Consider the following 27,670-nt stretch of genomic DNA (forward strand, 5'->3'; position numbering starts at 1 on the left):
GGCAGCGTTCAGGTCCAGTTCCCCTTCCTGCAGGCTGAGGGCCTGGGCTTGAAAGCCCTGCTGTGACGCTTCCTGATCTGAGAAGGGGCAGTCACTGTAATGTTGGTGACGAAGGGATGTTGAAAGGATGGAATGTGTGTGCTGCTCTTCCCTGTTATTCTCAGACTCACACACACCTGGGTTCAAACCCTGCCTCCACCTCTTCCTTGTTCTGTGACTCTGGGTGTATTTGTTCCCCCTCTGGCTTCAGTTTCCTCCCTTGCAAAATGGCACTGAGAGTCTCATGATGCTGACCTCACCTGGTCCCGTGCTTGGCCCTGTTAGGTTTTAAGATTTGGGAGCTGAGCTTATATCATCAGGCTTTGGAGCCCACCGTCTGGTGCAAGTCCGTTTCCCCCTACTTATTGGCCAGGTGACCCTGAGCAGGCCTTTTGAACTCTGAGCCTGTTTCCTTCTGGACTAAATGGCAGTGGTAACAGTGCCTCCCTGAGAGCTGCTGAGAGAACAGCTGAGATGGGGCACGGGTGCTGTTGGGTGAATCCTTGTAGCCTGTCTCTGGGTTCTCGAAGCTCACCTGTTTCTTGCGTGGCACTGAGCACACCTGAAGTTCTCAGGATTGGAAACATCCCCTGAGGCTTTCTACGGTCAGAGCTTGGGGCAGACAAGCACATCGATTACAGACAAAAGTTCCCCATCACCTCATGCTTAGCACCGATTGTATTGAGCTAGCTTGTTGGCTGCACTCAGCTGGGGAGACAGTGGGAGACAGGAGGGGAGTCGGGGCAGGAGAGCTTTCCTTCACAGCTCGCCTTGCTCCTGGGGTCCATCTGGAAGCGAGCTCAAGTGTGGAGAAAAGGGGGCTGTCGCCTGGTAGGAGGTGAGCTACCGCTGAGGCAGGGGCAGGAGGTGGGGGTGGAGGATACAGTGTGGGAGTCTGCACAGAACTGCCCTCAGAAATGCTGAAAGAAATGGCACCGGTCTGGCCCAAAGGGGAGGTGCTGATGGGCGTGTTGCCGGAGGAGGTTGCATGGGCCCCACTGCTGAGTCCCAGAGACTCCCCAAAACAACAGGAAGGGCACCCTTTGAGGCCCCTGATGGTCCCCTCAAGGATTTCTGCTCCCTGCCAGCAATCGCCTTACCCCCAAAATATGCTGACAAGAGTCCCTGTCCAAGATTGTCAGCAGCTTTCCTCTTTTTGAAATCTGGTTTGGCCTTTGTTTTTTGACTCAGTCTATCAACTGATATCCACACGTGTGAGAAAAAAAATTGCAAGTAAAGTACAGGTCTCTGAGTTACTCTCTGACACTCCCCCAGGAAGCTGGGGAAGCAAGTGACCAGCCTGGTTGCATCCCTGGTTTCTCAAACAGCATGGGGGCCACCAGGCTGAAGCAGCAGCAAGTGGGGTTCACTGGAAGCGTTCTGGGAACAGGCCACATGGGACCCCCACTGTCCTTGGGCATCCTCTCTCTGGCTCCTGGCTGCAAAGCCGATCTTGATTGATGGTGGTGTCTGGCAGGTGACCGTCTGTCCTGGAAGGCCGAATCAGGCTGGTTAGCTAGGACAGGCGGATCCTGACCCTCACGGTGGAGTGGGTCACGAGGGCGCCGTAGTGCCCCACCCAGGAACGTGTGTCTCTTCCATACTGCTCAAAAGACACATAGCGGATGCCCTTGCCGAAGTTGGTAAAGACGTGGGAGACCTGCGCAGGGAAGGAGAGTGAGGGGGTGAGGCTCCATGGGCTCGTCTTCCTCCGCCTCCTTGACAGATATTCCCCATCATCAAGTAGGTACCTGGCCCTGCTCCAGGCGCTGGGGATATAGCAGCGAAGAAAGCAGCCGAAAGATCCTATCCTGGTGAAGCGGAGTCTAGACTCTGCCGCTGAAGACAGATGGGGGAGAAGGGCAGAGGAAATACTGCAGGAGGCTGGGGTGGTAAAGTGAGTAAGCAAGGGCCCCACTGAGATGACATTTGAGTAGAGGCCTGATGGAGGAGGGGAGCCAAGTGGGGTTCTGGAGGAAGAGTGTTCCAGACAGCGGGACAGTCAGTGCAAAGGCCCTGAGGCCGCAGTGTGCCTGGGGCAGAGTGAGGGGAGAAGTAGGAGATGGGGTCAGGAAGGTAGTGGGCAGATGGTGTGGAGTCCTTGAGATTGGCCACAGAAGGACTTTGGCTTCTGCCTTTTTTTTTTTGGCTGCACCACTTGGCATGTGGGATGTTAGTTCACCTGACCAGAGATCAAATCCGTGCTCTCTGCAGTGGAAGCGCGGAGTCTTAACCACTGGACTGCCAGGGAAGTCCTTGGCTTCTGGCTTTTTAATCTTTTGAAATTTTTTAAATTGAGCTAAAATTCACCTAACATAAAAAGTACCATTTAAAACTGTACAGTTCAGTGTGTGTGTGTGTGTGTGTGTGTGTGTGTGTGTGTGTGTGTGTATTTGTAATGGTATGCAACCATCACCACTATCTAATTCTGGAACATTTTCATCACCCCAGGAAAAACCCTCGAATCCATTAGCTGTCATTTTCAATTCCTCCCTCCCCCTATCCTCTGACAGCCAGTAATCTATCTGCTTTCTGTCTCTATGGCTTTGCTTATTCTGGAAATTTGATATAGATGCAATCATACAATATGTGGCCTTTTGTGTCTGGCCTCTTTCACTTAGCACAATGTTTCTAAGGCTCACCCATGTTGAAGTGTGAATCTGTACTTCATTCCTTTTTATAGCTGTATGATAGGATACTGGCTTTTGCTCTGAGATGTAGCCATGGGAGGATTACAAGCAGGTGAGATCCGTGGTCTGACTCATTGTTTAATGGGAGCTTTCTAGATGCTGAGTCTGTGAGCTGGATTGGGGGTGGGTGGGAGGAGATCAGGAATGGAAACCAGAAAACCACCTAAGTGTTTACTTTGATAAGTGAGGTATGATGAGCAGGACAGTTTAGGCTCAGGAGGCAGCCTGGGCTTGGATCAAGCCCTACACGCTTTAGGGTGATTTGGGGCCAGTCACCTAATCTCCCATGCCTCAGTTTCCCCAACTCTAGAATGGGGATGAAGCACAGACTTTTGAGCAGAGCCCACCACAGAGTAGGTGTTCACTAAATGTCTGTTGAACAACTAGGACGTGCTAATGAAATGAATTAATGGGTGAAACTTGGAACAGGCGTGTAATAAGGGTTCAGTGAGTGTTAGCTCTTGTTATAGACACCCAGCGGTGCTGAGAGCTGAGAATGGAATTTGAGCAGGGTAAGAGGTGGGTGTGCCTTTGGGCAGGTCAGGGGTGGTGTGGAAGGCGGTCTGGACCCACCTGTCGGCAGCCTCTTTCAGTCCATTGAAGGACCGGGTTGGGTGAGGCCGAGAACTTGACCACTTCGTTTTCGTACACGTCCAGGAGGCGGACACGGAGCCGGTAGATGCAGCCGCAGTTCTCCCGGGCTCCCCACCTGCCAGGTGGCGGTGAGCCTCGATAGCCTCACTACCCTCTCAGGTCACTGGGTTGGGGAGGGAGGCTGAGGGCTGGCCTTCCTGCGCTTTGAGGTCAGGCCTGGGAGTCTGGGGGGAGGAGCCTAGGTGCCCTTGGGGTGGAGCCAGAGCCTGGGGGAGGAGCTTGGGTGCTCCTGGGGCCAGATTCAGGTGGCTTTGTGTCAGGTGTATATGGGGGGGAGGGCAGGGTGTGTGGGTGTGTGTGTGGGGGGTATGGTGTTGTGGGGAGGAACCACAACCTGGGGGGAGGAGCTTAGGTATTTCTGGGGAGGAGCTTGAGGGTGTAGGAATCTGGGGGCTCTGGGCTCACCAAAGCTCTGCCCCTCCCAGCTCTGCTACTACGAGAGCATCGTTTCCCCTCTCTCAGCCTCACTATGAAGGGGGCACAGTAGCAGTGCCACCCTGTGGGGTTTATGGAGGTGTGAAATGAGCCCCTTCTGCAGAACTGCTGCCACCACCGAGGCGGGGGGTGGGGCGGGCGGGCAGGTCGCCATTCTCCACTCACCAGTCGGCCACATAGATCTCAATCTGGGCGCTGTCCAGCAGCTCCTGCCACACCCCTTCCATCACCAAGTCCACAAGCTGCCTCTTGAAGCACCATCTAGGAAGAGGGGGATAATGGGGAGATGGGGTAGAGAGTCCCATCATTCAAGTCACATCCCAGAAATCACCTCCTCCCAGAAGCCTCCCCTGACCACCCTGTCTAAGGCAGCCCATCAGGGTTGCTTTACCAGACAAGATGTATGATGGGCTGGGCAATCCCACCGGCCTCTCAGATCCCCTCCACCATTCACTCTGCTGTGGGCTTCAGGAGGCTGACTGTTTGCAGGCCTGCCCTTGATATATGTGGGGATCGGGACATGAATACAAATGGAGGCCCACAGACTAGACATCTGAGCAGAGAGTTCTGGGGTCTCCTTAAGCACCAAGAGGCCCACAGTCTAAGGATGTGTTGCCTGTATGGAAGGATCTCCCTTACCCACTACTTCCTGTTGGGTCAGACAATGGGAAGCTCCAGCAGCAGACAGAAGGGAGAAGAGAGTGAAATCAGGGTATTTATTCTCCTGGTTCCCTTCCAAGGGATCATCATGGGACTGTTGTGTTTCTCAACTAAAGGGCCCTCTCCACAGTGCCCTCTGCTCCCAGCCTACTCTATCTTCCTCCCCTTACCCCTGCCAGGCCTAGGGGTGGTAATGTCCCTTCCCCCCACTGTTGCTAGCCTAGGGTCCTGCAGTATCTCTTGTGTTCTGCCAGTACCTTTGTAAACAGTCCTTCTCCTCGAATTTCAATGTGCCGTAATAATAGAGATAGTGATTTATCAGAAGAACTGCTAAACTGACCAGAACAGAACAGAGTGCTCAAGGACAGACCTAGGTATGTATGGGAACTTCATAAATGATAGAGGTGGCACTGTTATTCCATGGGGGAAGGCAAGGATGCTTTAGGAGTTGGTGTTGGGAAAACTGGCTCAATATATGGTGGAGGGGGTGGGGGAAGAAAGCTGGATCCTTACCAAATATCACATTGAAAGGTGGATTAAAGATCTAAATGTAAAAGATAAAACTATGAGGTTACTAGAAGAGAGTATAAGAGAGCATTGTTAGGATCTAAGGGTAGGAAAGGATTTATTTTATTTTTAAAAAATTATTTATTTATTTATTGGCTGCATTGGGTCTTCCTTGCTGTGCGTGGGCTTTCTCTAGTTGCGGACAGTGGGGGGCTACTCTTCGTTGTGCTGTGTGGGCTGCTCATTGCAGTGACTTCTCTTGTTAAGGAGCATGGGCTCTAGGCGCGTGGGCTTCCGTAGTTGTAGCACGTGGGCTCAACAGTTGTGGCTCTTGGGCTCTAGAGTGCGGGCTCAGTAGTTGTGGTGCACGGGCTTAGCTGTTCTGCAGCATGTGGGATCCTCCTGGCCCAGGGCTCGAACCCATGTCCCCTGCATTGGCAGGTGGATTCTTAACCACTGAGCCACCAGGGAAACCCGGGAAGTATTTTTTTCAAAAAAATTTCAAAAACAAATTCTAAAAATGAGTTTGATCATATGAAAAAATTAACAAATAACACCGTGGACACAGTTAACTCAGATGGTAGAGTGGGAAATTTTTGTAATATCCAGGATGGACAAGGTACTGAAATCTAGAATATACAAGAAATTCTTGTATAGTAATGAGAATAAGACATCAACCTTAACAGAAAATATGAACAGGCAATTTACAAGAAAAGGAATCCAAAAAGCTAACAAACACATGAAGAGATGTTTAATTATTAGTAAACTAAAACATGCAAATTAAAAATAGCAATGAGCTATCCCCTCACCCCTACTGTACTGATAACTACTAGAAAGCTGGATGCTACATGAGAATGGTTGACTGTGGGGGGAGGGGACAAGGAACATGGGTATGGGGTATGAGGAGAAAGAGAATCAACCAACATTCAAACTGTTATGATGTCTTCAAAGCATTTATCACCATCAGAAGCTCTGAAGTCAGACTACTTGGGTTCAAATTCCAGCGCCACCATTCACTAGATGTTACTTACCCTCTATGCCTCAGTTTCCTATTAGAATGTGGAGATGATAATGATATTTGTGTCATAGGGTTGTTGCCAGGATTAAAAAAAATTACACGTAAAGCATCTGGCATAGAGTAAGCTCTATAAATGTTTGTTATGTTGTTGTTTTTATTTTACTGTTTATGTGTTTAATGTCTTCCTCAACCCTACATCTAAAATGCAAATGAAGCAAAGAGCAGGTTCATGATCTTTCTGAATTTTCCTTGTATCTATGGCATATAAAACAGTGCCTGGTACCTGGTAGGCCCTCAACAAATATTAGTTGAATAACTGAATAAACGTGGGAAGGAGAGAGTGAAAGTGGGTGGGGGTGAGGATGAGGACAGTAGGGTAGGGTCCCTCTCCCTTGTACCAGGAATCAAGGGCCACTCACTCGAAAGAAGTCACGAAGCAGGTCTGGGAAGGAGCGCCCGGCACCAGTATTAGGTTCTTTTCCACGGCCCAGCCGTTCCCGCCGTGCTCCACCTCCCAGCCTCTGAAGCCCTCTGTGGGATACAATAGGGTTGAACACAAGGGATTCGCCCGCCAGCTCGCCCAGCGGAGATCCAGCCGCCACCTAATTTGCTCCGCCCATCAGCTCCTCCCTCTCAGCAGTCTGCATTCGTGGTCCCACCCCACGACCGCGTCACTCAGCTCTGCCCATCCACTCAGCGTCTCCACAGCCTCACTCGACCCCGCCCCCTGTCCTGCCTCCCTTCTCTCGCAACTGTTGGGCTTCATTTCTGGCCCCGCCCCGGGCTCCTTACACCACAGTCTCCGGGTTCATCCTACCTTGGCCACGCCCACTCACTCAGATCCCTATACTGCCCACAGCCCCTGGCTCCTCCTACCCAGTCCTTCTCTTCCCAGCTCTTCCCTGACTTGGCTCACCCAGTTTCCCAAGAGCCTCGTTCCGGTACCAGGTCCCCTGGCTCCCGGCCCCCCTTCCCACCCCCGCCTCTCCTTCATCCTGGCCACGCCCACTCACTCCGCCTCGCCTGGACCCCAGGCCACACATCTCCTCGTTCCCGCCCCCGCTGCTAGGCCCCGCCCCCGCTGCTAGGCCCCGCCCCCGCTGCTAGGCCCCGCCCCCAGCACCCACGCTCTCCGCAGGAGTTGAAGATGAGGTTGCGGCCTAGCGGCGCTCGCAAGCAGTAGCGCGCCAGAGCGCAGAGCGGGAACTCGTCTTCGTCCTCGCTGTTGGGCGGGCAGCGCTGGGCCACCGCGTAGAGCGCGCGGCCCTCCGCGCTGTGGTCGCGGGCCAGCTGCAGCAGCCACACGGTGGGTCCGTCCACCACGTCGCGCCAGGCGCGGCACACGGGGCGGCAGCGCGTCACTAACGCGCGCGGTGGCACGTGGCTCAGCACCTGCACGAGCAGCTCCGGGGGCAGCGCGTCCAAGGCTATGGGAGGGTCCGCGGGCAGCCGCCGCCGCGAGGGCCGGGCGCCCATCTCCGGCTGCCGGAGGCCTGCAGGTCGAGAGGGGTCGGCGGGTCAGGGCAGTCTGACCTCCCTCCACCTCTCCTTACAGGACACAAGTCACCTGCGGCTTGACCGTGACCTCACCAGGTACACGGGCGACCAGGGGACTGTCACCGCCAAGAAAACTCGGCATCTAGTTCCTGCCAGTTAACTCTGGACGGCGACCGTCTTCTTCCCATCTTTCCCCCTCAAGCAACAAACCTCTGGCCTGAACAGGTCCCCACTAGGACTGCTAACCAGGGCTTCCGTCTCTGGCCGGTGCACGTGTGTCAGGCTAGGCACTGTACACATGGCCCTATGCACAATGAGGACCCATGAGAGAAACCCACCGAGGGGGAAATCACCTCCGCCCCATCCCCCAACCTGTCCCAACTCTCGGGCTTTTGGCACCCATGACCTGCCCTTCAACAAAATCTATTGCCTCAGTCTCTTCGCTGAGCATTCTTGTCACCTTCTTGCTCTAACGAGAACCCAGCTGTCCTGTGGCCCTTCCACGTAGGTGAATCTCCTTGCTCCTTGGTGCTGTTTCCAGACCCTTCTCCCTCCATCCTCCCCCAAATGCCCCAGCTGTGAATCTCATCATCAGGGTAGATCGTTTGTCATCTTGTCAGTATCACCTGCTGACCCAGATGACTACTCCTCACTTCTCCATGATTTTAGCTCCAGGCTCACAAACACACAGGCTGCTCTTGTCAACATTCTTGGTGATTTCCATATCCAGGTTGACGAGCCTTCCTTCTGCCACCTGGGCCTCTGTTTCCTGACCAGCTGTCCTCCGAGCCCCTCCCTCCCACAGTTGCACCTACACATTGTCTCAGTAACCACCGCTCTTCAGAGCCTCAATCTCGGGCTCCTCACTCTCCACCCATCACCTCCTCTCTTCCCAGCTTTCTCCCTCCAGGGTGTAGACCCCCCACAGTCCTTCCAACCCACTATGATCACCCTTCCTTTGTCCCTCCTTCTTTTTCACTGCCCTACACCCCCTCAAGTCCTCAGTTCTTCCTTGTTTAGGTTAAATTCCTTGGTTAATCATTAAAAACATTCTTTGCCTACACCCTTGCCTCCTTTGGCTTCCTCCTACACATGACCTGGTTAAATCCAGCCCTCTGCCTACCTGTGCCTGTACCCACACAGTTTAAAGCAACTGAAGAACAACACACAACTCCACTGGCTTGGTCTCACTTCCAATTTGTGAACTTGACCCTCAACCGTGCCCCTAACGCTGCCTGGCAGTCAGATTACATTTCTCTTATCCACTCACTCTTCCTCTCTATAGATAACTATTTCACATCTTCTCTCCTATCCCCTAACACATCACATTTCCTTCCACCGTTCACTCTCTCCTTGCTTCTTATTTATTTATGTTTTTGGCTGTGCCATGTGGCATGCAGGATCTTGATTTCCCCACCAGGGATCAAACCCGTGCCTGCTGCAGTGTAAGCATGGAGTCCTAACCACTGGACTGCCAGGGAAGTCCCTCCTTGCTTTTTATTTTGGAGAAGAAATAAAATCGATGGGAAGTGAACATCCACAGACTCCCACCGCCCCATGTACCACCTCCGTGCCCTGTGCTTTCCCACGGTGACTGCTCCCACCCCAGGCCACGGTCTCACAGTTCTCCCCTCTCTTTGCTGGGGCTTCAGCTTCCCCCTCTGCACTAGATCATTCCTGCCAGCCCACACAGAGTCATCTCTCATCTGAAAACAAATGAAACTCCTCTTGACTCCACCTCCCCTTCCAGCTCTGACCCCATTTCTTTGCTCTTCTTTATAGTAAAACTTCCCCCAAAAGTTGTCACACTCACTGCCTCCGTATTTTCTACTGCTGTTCTCTCTCAAACCTTCTCTAATCAGGCTTTGCCCTCCTTCTCTACCCTGAAATGTCAAGGTCACCCATGACCTCCCTTGCTGCTGAGCCAAGAGTCACTGTTCAGTCCTCACTTTGCTTGACCTGTCAGCAGCACCTGCCACAGTGGGGTGACTCCTTCTTTGCTTGGCTCTGGGCCACCAAACTCCTCTGGACTCCTCTCGTCTGCCTGGTGGCTCCTAGTCAGTCTCCCCAGCTGTTCCTTCCTCCTCCCTCTGATCTCAGTGTCAGGGATCGGTCTGTGAACCTCCTCTCTTCTCCATCAGTACTCACTCCCTTGGGGATCTCATCCACTCTCATCACCTCTCATCACCTCTCACCAGGACCATCGCTGTCTCCCTGCTCCTTTCCCCAACTGTCTGTTCCCCCAAAACAGCCAGGTCAGGTGTGAATACCTGAGTCAGGCCCTGCTCAGAGTCCTCCTGTGGCTCCACCACACTCAGGGTCAGGGCAAGGTCCTCACCGTGGCCCACAAGCCTCACGCTGTACCCGTCACCTCCCTACCCTCCTCTCCCCTGCTCACTCACTGTGCCTCCGCCACACTGGCCTCCATACCTCAGGGCCTTTGCACAGGCTGTTTCCTCAACCTGGAACCAGAGCATTTCTTTGCTCACCTCTGCACTTCCTTCAGTCTTTGCTCAAATGTCAGCTTCTCCATGAGACTGTCCCTTGCCACCTTATTTACAATCTCAGGACCTCATGACCATCACCTACTCCTCCTTCCCTTTTCCTTACTTTATTCTCCTCTAAAGCGCCTATCACCTTCTAACACACCACATACATAGTATATACAATTTACTGAACTAAATCTTCTGTATCGTCTGTTCCCCTAACCACACTGTCATCACTACGAGGGCAGAACTGCTGCTGCGTTAGCACATTGCACACCAATGTCCACACCAGTGCCTCACACGTAAGTGTTTAATAAAGAGAGGTTAAGTGACTGAATGAATGAATCATCGTATCAGAAACCCACTTCACAGATGAGCAGACTGAGGCGTAGCAAGGTGAAACACCTTTATTTAACACGAACTCAGTGATTAGTTCAAGACCTAGTGAGAAACTCATTTCATTTCTCCATCAGGGCAGCAGAGCTTAGTGATGAAATGCACATGCCTGGGTCCAGCCAGCCTGGGTTTGAGTCCCAGCTCAAGCTCTCGCCTCAAGGGCAAATCACTTCATCTTTTTGTGCTTCGGTTTCCTCTTCTGAAAATGAGGATGTTAACCGTACCTATTTCATGGGGTTGTTGTGAGGATGAAACGAGTTAATATTTGTAAAGCACTTATGAAATAATCGCTGGTGTCTTGTAAATAAAAGTGATATTAATGCAATATTAGGCACTAAATTGTTTCTATTATTATTACATACCATGAAAAGATAACGAGCAACCATTTAGCTATGATATTTTCATCCGGTGACATTTATTGGGCCCTTACTAAACCACTGTGCGGAGCATTTCAGCTGGATCATTGCATGGAATCCCATCATTGCGTCTTAATGGCCAAAACAATCCTCGGAGGTTGCTCTGGGTTAAGAGGCTTCAATGATCTAATGCTTGTTACATTATCTAATGCCAGTAAGTGCTCAATTCATGTCAGCTGTTACTGTTTTGAAATAAATTGATTCAGGTCTTGCTAAGGATTAAACCTGTATCCAGCAAGTGGTCTATGGACACAGCACAAAGCCCGACTCCCCTCTGCTCCCCCAACAGAGAACTGAAGCTGGGGAGGCAGGTTTTAGAGACTAGGGTGTGCTTTGCTCCAGGTGGTTGTTAGTTGCACTAATGATCAGCTGTACTTTAGAAGCCAGTCCACCAGCTTGCCCCGCACGGATGTGAAACACCAGAGTGTAGTTCCCCGGGTCAGCTCTCCTTAGGAATGTGCAGAGCACTGGCAAATGGGGGATCCCTGGAGCTGGGAGCGGTCCCCTCACACAAGGAGGGCAGCCAGACTTCACTGAGGAGCAAGGACCTTCAAGTGATGTACCGTATGAGCCCTGGGTATTCAAAATGCTTGTTAGTGATGCTCTCCTGAGGGCTACAAGGTGCCTTGTAGCCACCATGTCCAACACGGCTGAATGCCAACTACTGGCTGGGTCATCATGGCATGGCACTGCCTGCTGCCAGGGCATTTGGGAGAGTGTGTGTGTGTGTGTGTGTGTGTGTGTGTGTTTGGTGGGAAGGATGTTGTATTGGTTGTCACAGTGACTGCGGGATGCTACGGGTATTCAGTTTCCAGAGACCCATGATACATGGCAGACATCTTCCCCAAATGGCTATACCAACATATCCGAGCTGACGTGCTCTTTTCCAGGACTTGACCATTCTCCACTAAGAAACAGCATCCACACCCGTCCCCTTGACACGGGCAGGCCTTTGGGACTGCTTCACCTTTCAGAGCATTACAGAAGTGATATTGCTAAGGGATTTCAGAGGCTGGGTCAGCAAAGAGGATACAGCCTCTGCCTGACTCTCTGGGGATGCAAGCCTGGGGAGTCGTGAGTCTAGTGGTGTGCACCGAAATGTTTAACAACTGGCTCTCTAGGGAAAAAAAGAAAAGAGTCTGGGCTTGTAGCATTCACTGATTTCTGTGGTGTGAATACACTTTCCATGGCTGACGGCAAGCTACCAAGATGAGGTCCCTGAACTTTGAAGTTGGAAAGAGCTGTCCACAGGGTGCTCCCAGGATCTGGTGCGAGCCTGCTCCAGCACACAACCGCCTGAGTCACCGTGTAAGTCTGGCTGCCCTGAAGTCATCACAGTGCAGAGACCACAGGAAGACAGACATGCCTGGGGAGCCCCAGGTGTTTGGGTCTCCCATCCAAGGTGCTAGACAGAGGAGTGAATGAGCCCTCAGATGACCGAGCGCCAACCACTGCCCGATGGCACCTGCACGAGAGCCCCTGAGAACTGCTTAGCTGAGCCCAGTCAATCCCCAGAGCCATCAAAATAATAAAGGAGTGGTTATTGTTTTCAGTGACTTCATTTTGAGTGGCCTCTTATGCAGCACATTTAGTAACCATGCTCAGTGACCTGTATTTCAGGGGCCAGGTATCACACACAAAGGAGAGCCGGGAGAATTCCAGGCAGCATTCAAAGTTCTATCTGGAATGATTAAAGAAGATGTGGTCCATATACACAATGGAATACTACTCAGCCATAAAAGAAGAATGAATGTCATTTGCAGCAACATGGATGGATCTAGAGCTTATCATACTAAGCAAGACAGAAAGAGAAAGCCAAATACCATATGATATCACTTGCGTGTGGAATCTAAAACATGACACAAATGAACTTATCTATGAAACAGAAACAGATTCACAGACATAGAGAACAGACTTGTGGTTGCCAAGAGCGAGGCGGGTGGGGGGAAGGATGGATTGGGAGTTGGGGTTAGCAGATGCAAACTATTATGAATATTATGAAATGAATAAACAACAAGGTCCCACTGTATATCCCTGGGAACTATATTCATATCCTGGGATAAACCATAATGGAAAAGCATATGAAAAAGAATGTATATATGTATAACTGAATCACTTTGCCATACAGCACAAACTAACACAACACTGTAAATCAACTATACTTCGATAAAATAAGTTAAAAAAAAAGTTCCATCTGGGAAGAGGCAACTGTTTTTTTCCTTTCCTGTTTCTTGATCTGAAGGTTGGTAACATGTGTGTTCATTTGTAAAAATGCATCGGGCTGTACAGTTTGTGCAGTTTCTAGAAAAGGTTTACTAGAAACGATAATAACAGTAAAAACAGAGATGGTAGTCCATGGAAAGGAACCAAAAGATGTCCAAAAAGCTCTCCCCAATGTTATCAAACAAAAGATAGGATGATGATATGATGACAGCGATTATTTTAAAATATGGAACGCTTCACAAATTTGCGTGTCATCCCTGTGCAAGGGCCATGCTAATCTTCTCTGTGTCATCCGGATTTTCGTATGTACTGCTGCCGATGCGAGCACGAGACGGTTATTTTTAAATGAAGGAACCTGTGAAACTGTTAAGAGGTAGCTTCTCTCTCTCCTCAGCAGTTCCTTGAATCGTGTAGGGCCTTTTTATAGTGACTGGAAAATTTTGCACAAAAATACCTCCATGACTCAGTGGCGATACCATTGCCATGGTTTGGTGGCATATACTTATAATAACCATTATTTTGTGAAAAGTTTTCATGGCTCTGGGGATTAACGGGGCTCACCCAAGCAGTTCTCAGAGGCTCTGGTGCAGTGGTCCTCAGGCAGGGGCTGGCATTGGGTCACCTGAAGGCTCATCACTCCTCTGCTGAGCACCGGAGGCGGGGGACTCAAACAGCTGGGGGCTCCCCACACATTTCTCAGTCCACATGGTCTCTCCTGCTAGCGCATACTTTTCCTAGAGTAGCCACTCTTTTTTTTTTTTCTTTAATGCTTTTTGTCACATAGGAATAAACACTTTATTTTCTTTGTTGCTGTACAAATCACAATGATGGAATTGTCCTTCTCTCTCTCTTTTTGGCTGCGCTGCTTGGCAGGTAGGATTTTAGTTCCCCGGCCAGGGATGGAACCCAAGACCCCTGCAGTGGAAGCGCTGGAGTCTTAACCACTGGACCACCAGGGAAGTCCCCAGAGTAGCCACTCTTGATAAAGATCAAATAATATAATTTCACTTGCAAGGCTCATGGTTCATTAAACTGTCTTCATTTTATATAGTATTCTTACTTGATTAATTTTCTTAATTTTGTTAATTTTATCTTTATTAATTTAGAAAGTATATTTCAACTGATTTTGAAATTTTATCAGTTTGATCAGCTAATAACATATTAGAACAACTTAGGTGCAATCACTGTATACTTATAAATGTATGCTTTAAGAAATTTTTTTTGAACTTATTTTAAAAAATTTTTATCTTTTGGCTGCATCACCCGGAATGCAGGATTTTAGTTCCCCAACCAGGGATTGAACCTGCATCCCCTGCGTTGGAAGCATGGATTCTTAACCACTGGACCAACAGGGGAGTCCTATAAATGTACGTTTTTACTTGCTGTGATATTTATATATTTTTGTACTTGAAATGTCATGTCAGTAACTTTTGTTTTTTGAATTTGGAAGACTGAACAAATGGTTACTGTGAATGGTAATATTTTAGTATCGATCTAAAAAAATACATGAGTATTGTCCTTGTCTTCTTTTCTTAGAAGTCAGTGCTTATTCACTATACAATTATTTCAGCTTTGGGAATTCCCTGGAGGTCCAGTGGTTAGGACTCTGAGCTCTCACTGCTGAGGGCGCAGATTCCATCCCTACTCGGGCAACTGAGATCCTGCAATCTGCACAGTGTGGCAAAAAAAAAAAAAAGAGAAAAGAAAAAAAATTCAGCTTTTCTGTATGCTTGAATTAGGTTTTCTGTATCCTTGAATTTTTTTCAAAATACAATCACAGAGATAGAAAAGACCCAACTATCAAAGATCCAGTGTCCATAAAGCCTGTTAGGACCCTCTGCTGAGGGCAGGGAGCAGCTGAAGGTTTCCAGGATCCTGGGCTGCAGCTCCCAGCAGGATAGCTGGTGGTCAGGAGCTCCCACTACGGAGGCAGATAATCCAGGTTCAAATCCTGGTTCTGCCTCTTCTTGGGCAGTCCATCACTTGGGCAGGTTGCTGGTCTCCGAGCCTCAGTGGTCTTGTCTGTGACATGGGTATAACTATTGTTCTACCTCAAAGAATTGATGTGAGTAGTGAAGGTAAGACTCAATGGTCATAAAAGAGCTAATAGGTTTCTGCACTTCAGATGAGGATTTGAAAAGCTGAAAGAATTAGGAACCTAGTGAGATGCCCTCTGTGGATCCCCTTTGGGGAGAAGGGAAAGGGGAGGGGGAGTGGGCACATGTCTACCTCATTGCCCTTTCAAAACTCTGCCAACTATCCAGGGCACCCATGTTGAACCTAACTTCTCAGGGAGAATGCATGAGCAGACCACCAAGACAAAGCCAGAAACTATTTCTAATAACATCCCAGGGAGAGATATGCACCTGAGTAAGCTGGGGAATCTCAGTGGTGGGATTTGGGGTGCGTTTCTGCTGTATGTGCACACGCATACATGTTCCATTTATATCTGCACACAAGCCCTGTTTCCCAGAATGGGTACCTTTTACAAAAATTATCTTCATGGATGTATAATTTACATCCAATAAAATGCAAACATTTCAAGTGTACAATTTTGTGTCCTAATAACTGTATGCAACTGTACAACCATCCCCACAACCAAGATGTGGGACATTTCTGTCACTAAAAGGTTTACCCCTTCCCAGTTAACCCCCACTTCTACACCCACCACTAATCTGCTTTCTGTCACTATACATTCGAGTTTTCTTTTCTGGAATTTCACATAAATGGAATTATATGGTGTGTCAGTTATTAATTTACCAATACGGTTTCTCACAGCTCCAAGTTGAGAAACTGGAATCTGGGCTTTTAAATCTTTTTCCTTTGCTGGCTGACATGCTAAATTTTTCCAGTAGAGGGAGCCAGAGAGGTGTTGCAGGAGGAAAGGGTTTTGCTTCCAACTTCTAGACTTGGTTCCCGGGGACCGGCACCTCCTCCTGCCCCATTCCCAAGCATACTCGCTTCTCCAGTGTCTGGCAGTCAGAGCACCCCTCAGCCAGCACCCTCCCCTGGCACCCACCTCAGCTGGTTTCCTAGCTGGGTTCCCATGGTGAGACACTTCCTTGTGAACTGCTTTCCCTAAGCATCCTAGAGGACTGGCTTCTGGAAAGTTCCAGGGGGTGAACTTCCAGCAAGTTCTGCAGGTGCAGTACCAAAGGGACTCCTTTGCCCTTTAGTGAGCCACGTCCAAGTGTTCTCCAAAAGCATCAGGGTTTCTGGGGCTGTCATCTTTATCACATTCTCTGTTTTAGGGACGTCCCTGGTGGTCCAGTGGTTAAGACTCCACGCTCCCAAGGCAGGGGGCCCGGGTTTGATCCCTGGTCAGGGAACTAGATCCTGCATGCTGCAACTAAGACCCGGCACAGCCAAAATAAAAAAAATAAAATAAAAAACAACTCTCTTAGATCTTAGGGGTAGTGGCTGCTCTTTGTATTTTCTATTTCCATATTCCTTAGCCTTCTCTTCAATTCTTAGTAGCTAATCCCTCTAACTGATCCTCTGCTATAATGAATAATTCTGTATATTAAACAAACTCCCTTCAAATTACTGTGTGCTTTCAGTCTCCTGATTGGACCCTGACTGATAACTACAGCATGTGCCCCTGTGTCTTCTTTCCTCCAGCATGACATTGTGCGATTCAGCCACATCACTGCGTGTGTTAATCAGTAGTTCACTCTTTTTTATCACTGAGTAGCATTCCACTGAACAGATTAAACCACAATCTGTTTACCCACCCACCATGATGGACATGTGGGTTGTTTCCAGCTCGAGGCTATTGTGAGTAAAGCTTCAATGAACGGTTCACGTACACATGTTTGTGTGGACATACGTTTTCATTTCTCACGAGTAAATATGTAGGAGTGGAATCCTTGGATCATATGCTAGTGTGTATTTCACCTTACAAGAACACGCCCGATTGTTTTTTCAGCATGACTGTGTCATTTGTGTTCCCATCAACAATGTACGAGAGGGTGGGAGGGAGGCTCAAGAGGCAGGGGATAAGGGATAATTTATGCATATAATTTATACGTATAAATACAGCTGATTCACTTTGTTGTACAGCAGAAACTAGCACAACAGTGTAAATCAATTATACTCCAAGAAAGAGCTGAAAAAACTCCCCAAAACAAAAAAACAAAGCATGGGAGTTGCGGTTGCCGGCACCTTGTATTGTCAATCTTTTCAATTTTAGACAGAATGGCTTCCTTTTCATGCCTTGGGGAGATTTTCCTCTACGTGACATCCTCCCTTATTAATTTTTTGTTGTTGTTTTTTGTTTTGTTTGTTGGTTTGTTTTTGTTTTTTGGGGGGGCCACACCAGCTTGTGGGATCTTAGTTCCTGACCAGGGACTGAACCCTCACCCTCAGCAGTGAAAGTACACAGTCCTAACCACTGGACCACCAGGGAAGTCCTGCCAGTGTTGTTTCTAGCCTGCAACAAGTGGTTACAGAAAAATCATCAATAAAACAAGATTTAAAATTCTTCGTTCTATAGAATTATTTGCACGTACAAAGATTTGGTGTGCCTTCCCACTGAAGAAGACAGACTGAGCTACTGATAATTAGGGCCTGTACGAGTCTTTAGGTAGATTTTTAAAAAACAGTACCCCTTCTGGGTGAATGCAGGCCTGGGGTAGCAGGGCCTGGTGATCAGAGCAAGGGCTGGATTCAAGCCCCCACTCATACTGCCGGCCCCAGCTGGCCTCATAATAATAACAGCTGGTTCTGTGTTAGATGCTCTCAAAACAGAATCCCAGGAATCCCAAGTTCACATGCCTACAAGAGACAGGCAGTATACTAAGTGAGGCCGACTGGGTGGAAGCAAACAGGGAGTGGTGTAGCCTCTGGCAAACCGGAGAGAACAGTTCAGACTGGAGGCTGTCCCAGTACTCACTCTGGCTGATTTACTGCCCAATAGGAAGGTGGGCCCCGTGTGGCCACATTTTCCAGTTTGTCAAGAGAATGGAAATTTCCGTTTTTATGTGAACTCACCCAATCTTGAAATGTTAGCAGTGCATTTAAAGAAAAAAAAAAAAAGAAAGCACAGTGTGGGCCAGATGAGACAGAGCTGCAGACCCAGGAACTGACTGGGGGTGGCCTTTGTGGCTTCTGTATTATCCCAGCTGATCTTCACACCATGAGGAAACTGAGGCCCAGAGGGGTGAAATGATGCACATGAGGTCACCCAGCAGTCGGAAGTGGAGTGGCGATGGGAATCTGGGCAGTCTGATCTCCCTCTCAAAGGGCATCCTCTCTATGTACAGCAAAGAAATTAAAAAGCAAAGTGAACAGGAGGGAGACCACCATCAAAAAAGAAATGTTGATAAATTTCTGCAAGACAGAAAGCAGAAAGAAACGTAGGGGCTAAAACAGAACTCAAGGTGGGGACGATGGAGTCTTAAGGACCCCTAGAGGCTCTGGACGCAGAGTCGAGGGTCCAGAGGGGCCCAGGCTGGGGCAGAAGTTCAGGTCAGGAGTTGAGAGGGCAGAGTGAGGACAGAGGTTAGTCCGTCTTTAAAAAACTGTGCCTAGGACTTCCCTGGTGGTGCAGTGCTTAAGAATCCTCCGGCCAATGCAGGGGATATGGGTTTGATCCCTGGTCTGGGGAGATCCCACATACCGGGGAGTAACTAAGCCCGTGCGCCACAACTACTGAGCTCATGTGCCACAGCTACTAAAGCCCGTGTGCCTAGAGCTCGTGCTCTGCAAGAGAAGCCACCGCACTGAGAAGCCAGTGCACCACAACGAAGAGTAGCCCCCACTCGCCACAACTAGAGAGAGCCCGCATACAGCAATGAAGACCCAACACAGCCAAAAATAAAAATAAATAAACTGTTAAAAAAAACCAGACTGTGCCTACTGGCTCCGTGCTCCCTCACCTTCCTCCCCAGTGCTTCGTCACACAGATCTCAAGCTGCCCAACGTTCACACACAGGAAAAACAAAACAGTACCAGATGACCGTTCTTTGAAAAAACTGCACAAAGCATCCAGGAAGTGCCTGGGCTGCTGGTATTCCTGAGGTCAGCCCTCCCCACTCTGGCATCTGGGAGTGAGCTCCCAGCAGACTGGCTTCCTCCAAGTTATCCCTACTGCTGCCCCCAAACACAGGGTTCTTGGTCGTCCCTTTGACTGGACAAAGAGGCCAGTGGGAAAGCAGGACCATATTCACAAAAGCCCCAAATTTCATACCAGTTACTTAAATAAGTCACCCAACCCCGTGTTCATTTGAAAATGTGACTGGACAAGCAGGGATCACCACATGCTTAAAGAAAACTAGCAGCCTTAAAGGGAAGCATTAAGGTAAACACGCAGAGCAAAAGTAAACTGACCTCAGAGGAAACAGAGACGGTTCAGAGGGCCACAAGAACATAAAGGAAAAGAAAAACTCTAACTAGTACACTCAGGGCTGGCTTCAGGCTTCATGGACGTGTGACCTGTGGAGGGACACATGGCCCCCTACTCAGAAGGGCTCCATGCTTGTTTTAATGGTCTGCTACTGCCAACTTGAAATTCTTAATTGTTTTTGAACAAGGGGCCCACATTTTCATTTTGTACTGGGCCCTGCAAATTATGTAGCTGGTCCTGGCTACACTTAGATTTGAGAAGAAATTCAAAAGAAAACAAGAACAGGATACTATAAAAGGAAGAATGTCTAGAAGAAGAAGAAGAAGAAGGTGGAGGAGGAGGAGGAGGAGAAGCGGGAGGAAGAGGAGGAGGAGGAGAAGACCGAGGAGGAGGAGGAGAAGACCGAGAAGAAGGAGAAGAAGAAGAGTGTCTTCAGGAAGAAAAAAAAATTCCAAGAAATAGATTGGATGAGTTAAAAACAGGAAAATCTTCTCTCAAAAGAGAAAAAGTAAAGCTATTAAAAAACTGCAGGAAAAACAAAAAGTTGTTTAAGAAAGTCATGGCATTAATATGATATACACTAAACCATATCCACGAATCCATTTGACTGGGAGGCTAGGGGTATTCTCCTTATACAAGCCCTGTTTATTGGTTTTCATGGAAAAATATTGTTTTGCTTAGGTTTTTTTTTTTTTGAGATATAATTAATATTGTGTAAATTTAAGATGTACAGCCTGTTTTGTTTTGTTTTGTTTTTTAGCCACATCGCGTGGCTTGCAGGATCTTAGTTCCCTGACCAGGGATGGAACCTGGGCTCCCGGCAGTGGAAGGGAGGAGCCCTAACCACTGGACATCTAGGGAATTCCCCAGCATGATGATTTGATACATTTATTTACTGCAATATGATCACCACTGTAGCATTAGCAACACCTTCATCACTTCACATAATTATTTCCTTTTTTGGTGAGAACATTTAAGATCTGGTCTCTTAACATAAAGACTGTCTTTTCAAAAAATGGTGCTAGGAAATCTACATGCAAAAAGATGAATTTAGGCCTTTACTTCACACCATACACAAATATGAACTCAAAATGAATTGGAGACCTAAATGTAAGATTTAAAATTATAAAATTTTTAGACAAAAACAGGAGGAAAATCTCATGATCTTGGGTTAGGCAAAGATTTCCTAGATACAATACCAAAAGTATGATTCATAAAAAAAAATGGATTAATTACACATCACCAAAATTTTAAACTTTTGTACTTCAAAAGACACCATTAAAAAAATGAAAAGAGAAGCTACAGATTGGCAGAAAATATTTGCATACCATATATCTGATAAAGGACTTGGATCTAGAATATATAAAGAACACAAAATTCAATAAAACAAACCAATTTAAAAACTGACAAAAGATTTGAATAGACATTTCACTGCAGAAGAAATAAAATTACTAACAAGCACATGAAAAGATGCTCAACAGCATTAGTCATTAAGAAAACACAATTTAAAATCACAATGAGGGGACTTCCCTGGTGGGGCAGTGGTTAAGAACCCGCCTGCCAATGCAGGGGACACGGTTTCGATCCCTGGTCCAGGAAGATCCCACATTCTGCAGAGCAACTAAGCCCATGCACCACAACTACTAAGCTTGCGCTCTAGAGCCCGTGAGCCACAACTACTGAAGCCCGTGAGCCTAGAGCCCGTGCTCCGCAGCAAGAGAAGCCACGGCAATGAGAAGCCTGCGCACCACAACAAAGAGTAGCCCCCTCCCCCGCACACTGCAATGAAGAGTAGCCCCCCACTCACCGCAACTAGAGAAAGCCCCTGCACAGCAACAAAGACCCAGCACAGCCAAAAATAAAAAAAATAAATAAATAAAATGTTAAATAAAAAAAAATCACGAGATGCCACCTCACGCCCACTAGAATGGCTATTGTCCAAAAGATTGGTGAGGACAGGGAGAAACTGGAACCCTCACACACTGCTGGTGGGAATGTAAAATGGGACAGCCTGTTTGGAAAACAGTTTCTCTAAAAGTTGAACATTAAAAAAAAAAAAGTTAAACATAAACTTAACCATGAAACCCATGAATTCTACTATTAGGCTATCTACCCAAGAGAAATGAAAACATACATCCACAATGACTTGATCACAAAAGTGTATAGCAGCATTATATCTTTGGAAACAATTCAAGTGTCCATCGACTGGTGAATGGATAAACAAAATGTGGTACAGACATACAGTGGAATACTGTTCAACAATAAAAGGAATGAAGTACCAGTACACGCTACAATATGAGAATGAACCCCAAAACAGTGTGCTAAGTGAAAGCGCCAGACACAAAAGACCACATATTGTATGATGCATTCACATGAAATGTCCAGAAAAGACAACATCTAAAGATACAGAAAGATTAGTGGTTGCCTGGGACTGGGCATGGGAACTGGGAGTGACCGCAAATAGGCAGAAGGGATATTTTGGAGGTGATAGAAATATTCTACAACTGTGGTGATGGCTGCAAAACCCTGTAAATTCACTAAGTCACTGAATGGTACACTTTAAAGGGCTGAATTTTATGGTATGTAAATTACACCTCAGTAAAGCTGTCAAAAAAAAAACAAAACAAAACCCCACAAAAAACCCAAACCCTGCAAACTTTAAAGCATGTAAGACTTAAATAGGGTAACGGAACAGACTGTAGATGTAATCGACCTTGACAGTGTGAAAGCAAACGTACAGCTGACAAAAGATGGGGAAGGAAAGGTGGGGGGAGGGGAAGCCAAGCCGCTTCTCTCACGCAGTATCATGGGAATCAAAAGTTGCCAGAACAACACACACAAGTGAAGCATAAAATTCAAAGTTACAAAGGTAAATAAGAAATGATCTTTAAAAATGTACCAGCATTAAAAATTAGCGGGGTGAACACCCAGTGAGCTAAACACCATCTTTCGCAGCAGACAGTAACAGACGATACTGAATTTCCCTATTTCTCTGTCATTTTCACCGTCATCACCCTCTTAGTTATCCAACTGCCCTCCGGGCCACAGCATGGGTGAAATGGAGGCAGTTACTTTGGATTTTGGTATATTCTAGTTTAAATGTCATGAACATCATGCGTATTGAAGACTATGCTTTTTCAGAGACGTGGATGGACCTAGAGACTGCCATACAGAGTGAAGTAAATCAGAAAGAGAAAAACAAATATCGTATATTAATGCATATACGTGGAATCTAGAAAAGTGGTATAGACAATCTTATTTGCAAAGCAGAAATAGACACACAGAGTAGAGAACAAACATATGGATACCAAGGGGAGAAGTGGAGGGTGGGATGGATTGGGAGATTGGGATTGACATATATACACTACTACATATAAAATAGATAACTAATGAGAACCTATTGTATAGCACAGGGAACTCAACTCAATGCTTTGTGGTGACCTAAATGGAAAGGATATCCAAGGAAGAGGGGATATATGTATACGTGTGGCTGATTTGCTTTGCTGTACAGCAGAAACTAACACAACATTGTGAAGCAATTATACTCCAATTAAAAAAAAATAAAAGAATATGCTTTTAAAAAAATCAACCAACCAACCAACCTAGTGCAATGTCACCATAATTTACTTAAAATGCCATCAGTGAAAACTCCCATACACATTTGATGAGATTAAAAACTGGTGTAACCATTTTGGAAACTAGTTGGGCATTTAAAAAAAAATTTATTTATTTTTTGGCTGACCTGCATAGCATGTGGGATCTTAATTCCCCGACAAGGGATTGAACCCATGCCCCCTGCAGTGGAAACACAGTCTTAACCGCTGGACCACCAGTAAAGTCCCTACCTGGACATTTTTCACTGAAGTAAGACATGTGCCTTCCCCATGACCCAGCAATTCGACCCCAGGGCCAGGAAACACATACAAGAATATTCACGACAGCATTGCCCTTAATAGCTCCAGCCTGGAAATGACCCAGGTGCCCATCTGCCGTAGGGTGTATAAATAAATTCAGGCAGTCACAGAATGGAATACTAAGTAGCAATCAAAAAGAGTTAACAAGTAAACACAAAAGGCAAATGAACCTCAAAAGCATAATTTTGGGTGAAAGTTGCCAGACACAACAAGTCACTCAGAGTAGGAGTCCCAGGACAATCAGACAGCCTGGGTGGCCTGGGGCAGTCCTGGTCCACACCTAGTGTCCCAGGGTAACTGGGATAATTATTAACAGTGACCCCATCACTTCCAAAATTTCCTGGTTTGGATGATAAATTATATACTCAAGCCGGGGGTTCTACTCTTAGAAAGTTTACAAACAGGCTAAACTAATCAATACTATTTATGGATGTACACACAGGTATATCCATACTAAAAAAACCAAGCAGGGAGACAAGCATTATAAAAGTTGGGACGCTGGTTTCCTCTGTGGGGAGGGGAGGGCTACTAACCAGAGGAGCATCTGGGGGCTGGCAATGCTCTCCTTGTTGACCTGGGTCCTGGTTATACACTTTATAATTATTTGTTAAACTGTACACATATACTTTATATACTTTTCTGTATGAGTGTTATATTTTGCAATTTAACAATTATTAGTGCTATCAGTGAACACCGTGATTAAGTCAAAGAAGGAAACAGTCGAATTGCGTCTTAGTGCAAATAATAGTTCACATTTGTCGATACTTTCTTTGTGTAAGGCACCCTGGGAAATTCTTTACATGCATCATTTCATTCCCCGGTGGCAGCACTGCCATTTCTGGGGCATCACATGGCTAGCCGGGGACATTGGTTTTGGGAACTGCTGGTGACAGCCTGCAGAGGAGGTGGCACAGGGGAGATGTGAAATGGAGCTAGTTTCACATTCAGTCAGCTCCGGGTTAGTCCCAGTCCTGACTCAAACTTCTTTGAGAACTTGGGCAAATGACTTTCCCTCTCTAAGCAGAGATTTCTCCTCGGGAAAATGGGAAATGTGCAGGTCCACATCTCCTCTCCACAATCCCTACATCCAAAAACTCTGCACACCAGCACTTCCCTGGTGGCATAGTAGTTAAGAATCTGTCTGTCGACGCAGGGGGCATAGGTTCGATCCCTGGTCCGGAGAAATCCCACATGCTGCAGAGCAACTAAGCCTGTGCGCCACGACTACTGAGCCTGCGCTCTAGAGCCCTCGAGCCACAACTATTGAGCCTGCGTGCCACAACTACTGAAGCCTGCGTGCCTGGAGCCTGTGCTCCACAACAAAAGAAGCTACTGCAATGAGAAGTGCACGCACAGCAATGAAGAGTAGCCCCTGCTCTCCTCAACTAGAGAAAGCCTGCGCAGCAATGAAGATCCAATGCAGCCAGTATATAAATAAGTACATAAATTCAAAAGCTCTGCAAACCAAGTCTTTCACAGACCCATTTGGTGGCAGAGCTGCCTGGAACTGATAGAAGGTTTTACTTATGACATGAAACATGCACTTCACTGAAAAAATAGTGTGTTTGGTCCCACTAGGGATCTTATGTAACGTACTGGATGATTCCCTATGGCTTGCCTCATATCAGTTCCCAAATGCGTTGGGCCTCAAAAGTTTTGGCTAAGACACTGTGGACTTGTAGTAACTCTCACTTCTCATGGTGATGGGGAAATTAAATGAGATCAAGGCCTGGCCCTCGACAAGTGTCAGCTGCCATTGTGACCTCCGTGACTGTGATTAGCAGTTAACGTCCAGCCGTGGGATCAGAGTCTGTGGCTGCACCTCCTTATGTCTGAATCACGCAGCCATTGAAACCAGGACTGGAGGAATGTGAGGTAAGGCGATCGTGCTTAGGGAGTAATGAAACACAGCAGGACACAAAACTGCACCAACGGCAAGATCAGAGCCATTCGGTGAATTTAAAAAAGGCAAAAGAAAATGCCAAGTTCAAAATCAATCTCTAGAAAAAAGAGGTAGAAGGAAGGGCCCAACAGCAGTGATGATGTTGTGAGTAGTTAGGTCATGAGTTAGGTTATGAGTATGTTATGAGCTCCCAGGTGAGCAGACCATGGTAGTTAAGAAAAGTCCTTCACAAAATACTAACAGCTACTGTCAACTGTGCACTAACTGCTCTAGGCATGTGGAAAGTGCTTTACAAGCTCTCACAGAAGTCTCACCAATAGCCCCACAGCACTATTTTCAGCTGGGGAAACTGAGGCTTGGAGGAGGGAAGCAACTGACCCGAGGTTACCCAACAAGCAAGTGGCAGATTGGGGATTTGAACCTTGGGGTGGAGAACTCCAGGGTTTGTACCACTGTGCACGTCTTCATCTCTGAGTTTCTAAATTGTCTTTATTTGTCCCAAATTTACCATAAAAATGTCACCATACAGGGACCTCCCTGGTGGCCCAGTGGTTAAGACTCTGCGCTCCCAATGCAGGGGGGTCCGGGTTCCAGCTTGGTCAGGAAACTAGATCCCGCATGCCACAACTAAGAGCCTGCGTGCTGCAACTAAAGATCCCGCACACCGCAACTAAGACCTGGCGCAGCCAAAAAAAAAAAAAAAGTCACCATATAGAAAAGTTGAAAACCATAGTTAAAACGAATATTTCAATGTGTTCCATATTTTGCCATATTTGCTTTCTCTCTCTCTTTTGATGAACTATTAAATACCTGTAAGTCTATGCTAACACTTAACCCATAAGAGAAATCCATTTTACCATCTAACATTCACTCCATGAACACTCTTCCCCATTGTCCCGAGGTCTTCTGGAGCTGTATCCTCCTAACAAAGACGGGACTCACACACTGCTGGGGGTGCTCATGTCTCTCTAATCTATTTTAATTTAAAACACTGCCTCTGCCTTTTCTATTTTCTTAAAGAGATTATATTTCTTTTATCATAGGAAAAAAATAAGGCAGACTCATTTCCATTTGATTTGTGAACCATATGTATAACTTGATTGGACTGAAAAATTAGCAATTAAATAAATATAAAAACTTTATTAAAAATATTTTAAAGCAGATTCCTCAGCCAGGCCTTACAAGTAGAGTCATCATATTCCATACCTATATAGACTATACAAATATATATGTATATATACATACACATATTTAATGGAACAAGAAACAAAAGTTTACAAAAAATTTTTTATGACAAAAGTGCCAACAGAGAAACTAAAAGGAATGTTGTGATTATACAGGGAGGAGGGAAACCGTGGAGATGATGAAAGCTGTCTGCAACTATTTTTAGCAAAGGATTAACAGACACTGTCTAAAAGTTGATAAACTAAGAAATAACAATGGAAGAATTTGCTTTAAAGATTTGGAAGTAACTACCAGAAGAATAAAAAGCAGAAAAAGGTTTAAAACCATGCACCACGGATCACAAGTTACTTCTGCCATTTCTGAAAAGCAATTTGATTACAAAGTTTTAAAATTGGCTGCGGGGGAGGGTGCGCTGTTTAAAGGATTGCTATTTCATGCAAAGCTCTGTCTTATTTGTCTTTTGTTCTTGTGTTACTGGGACAGTTTTAAAAATTGTTATTTATTTTAAAAGTAGGTTGGTAATATTGTAGTCTTTCAAAATAGGGGGTAAATAGCTGCTGTCTAAAGTTGAAGGATCAAGATACGGAGCGTTAACAAATATGACTGAACACTGCAAAAGTTAACAAAATTTAAACTGGGTGGAGCGGCCGAACTGCTAAATCAGGAAACGGTGCTCTAAGATCTTCTGATTCACAGATTTTTCTGCCAGCCAGAGGAAACAAAAACCAGAACTGGTAAAAAGTGGTCCGGCCTTTCATCAGCTGCTGTGAACACGTGTTGGTAGGGTACGTTTTGGAGGGGGATTTATTTAATGGTGGCCTCCGCGGACCAGCAGCCGGACGGAGAAGCGAGGGGAAGCGAGGGCTTTAGAGGACTGGTTTTAGCAAAGCCCCTTCCGTAGGATCTGGGGCTTTCAAAGTTGCGTTTGTGTAACTCTGAACTTAAAGAGGCAGAAGCGGGCTGGGGCAGGCCCGGGAAGGGGCACTGGGGCGCAGGACTGCCCGGACACGCCCCTCCGGGCAGGGCCTGGGGCGGAAATCCTTCCCAGGGCGCCCCAGATGCGAGTGGGGATGCGACACCGGTCCCGACCTCGGTCCCTACCTGTCCCGGCGCTCACCTGGAGGCCTGCTCGGAGGCGGCGGCGGGCTGGGATCCCCTTCCCCACCCTGCCCTACGAGGCAGTCGGGGGGCTCCCCGGGATCGGTCCCGCCCAGGGAGCCCCAGGACCCGCGCTCTGGGCAGTCGGTCCTCTGGGGGGTGGAGGCTAAAGTCCGGCGCCGGGGGCGGGCGGCTGACCCGGC

At 47.3% G+C, this 27,670-nt stretch overlaps 1 protein-coding gene and 1 non-coding gene across 3 annotated transcripts; both read right to left on the reverse strand.

The window, feature by feature from the left end:
- Nucleotides 1-12: 12 nt before the first annotated feature.
- Nucleotides 13-27,670, reverse strand: FBXO17 (F-box protein 17). 2 transcript variants are annotated; one of them, XM_057713126.1, is made up of 6 exons: nt 27,487-27,670; nt 7,131-7,496; nt 6,423-6,534; nt 3,984-4,079; nt 3,303-3,438; nt 13-1,699 (listed from the first exon to the last, which is right to left on the reverse strand). In XM_057713126.1, exons 2-6 carry the CDS (start codon nt 7,477-7,479, stop codon nt 1,556-1,558), a joined length of 837 nt encoding a protein of 278 aa, XP_057569109.1. In that variant the 5' UTR covers nt 7,480-7,496; nt 27,487-27,670; the 3' UTR covers nt 13-1,555. The 2 variants fall into 2 exon arrangements, with proteins under 2 accessions (XP_057569109.1, XP_057569110.1); XM_057713127.1 differs by having other exon boundaries at nt 27,471-27,670.
- LOC130839454 (U6 spliceosomal RNA) lies at nt 13,242-13,347 on the reverse strand. Its single transcript, XR_009049850.1, has one exon. It is a non-coding gene; the product is annotated as a U6 spliceosomal RNA (small nuclear RNA).

The sequence above is a fragment of the Hippopotamus amphibius genome, chromosome 16, assembly GCF_030028045.1.
Source record: "Hippopotamus amphibius kiboko isolate mHipAmp2 chromosome 16, mHipAmp2.hap2, whole genome shotgun sequence".
NCBI lineage: Eukaryota > Metazoa > Chordata > Mammalia > Artiodactyla > Hippopotamidae > Hippopotamus > Hippopotamus amphibius.

What these genes read in the sequence shown, in the direction of transcription:
- FBXO17 (XM_057713126.1), bottom strand. Translation starts at nt 7,479, where the DNA reads ATGGGCGCCCGGCCCTCGCGGCGGCGGCTGCCCGCGGACCCTCCCATA. An exon ending in GAGATCTATGTGGCCGACTG is followed by an intron (nt 3,439 to 3,983) that starts GTGAGTGGAGAA and finishes GCCACCTGGCAG; the next exon opens with GTGGGGAGCCCGGGAGAACT. An exon ending in CTGAAAGAGGCTGCCGACAG is followed by an intron (nt 1,700 to 3,302) that starts GTGGGTCCAGAC and finishes TTCCCTGCGCAG; the next exon opens with GTCTCCCACGTCTTTACCAA.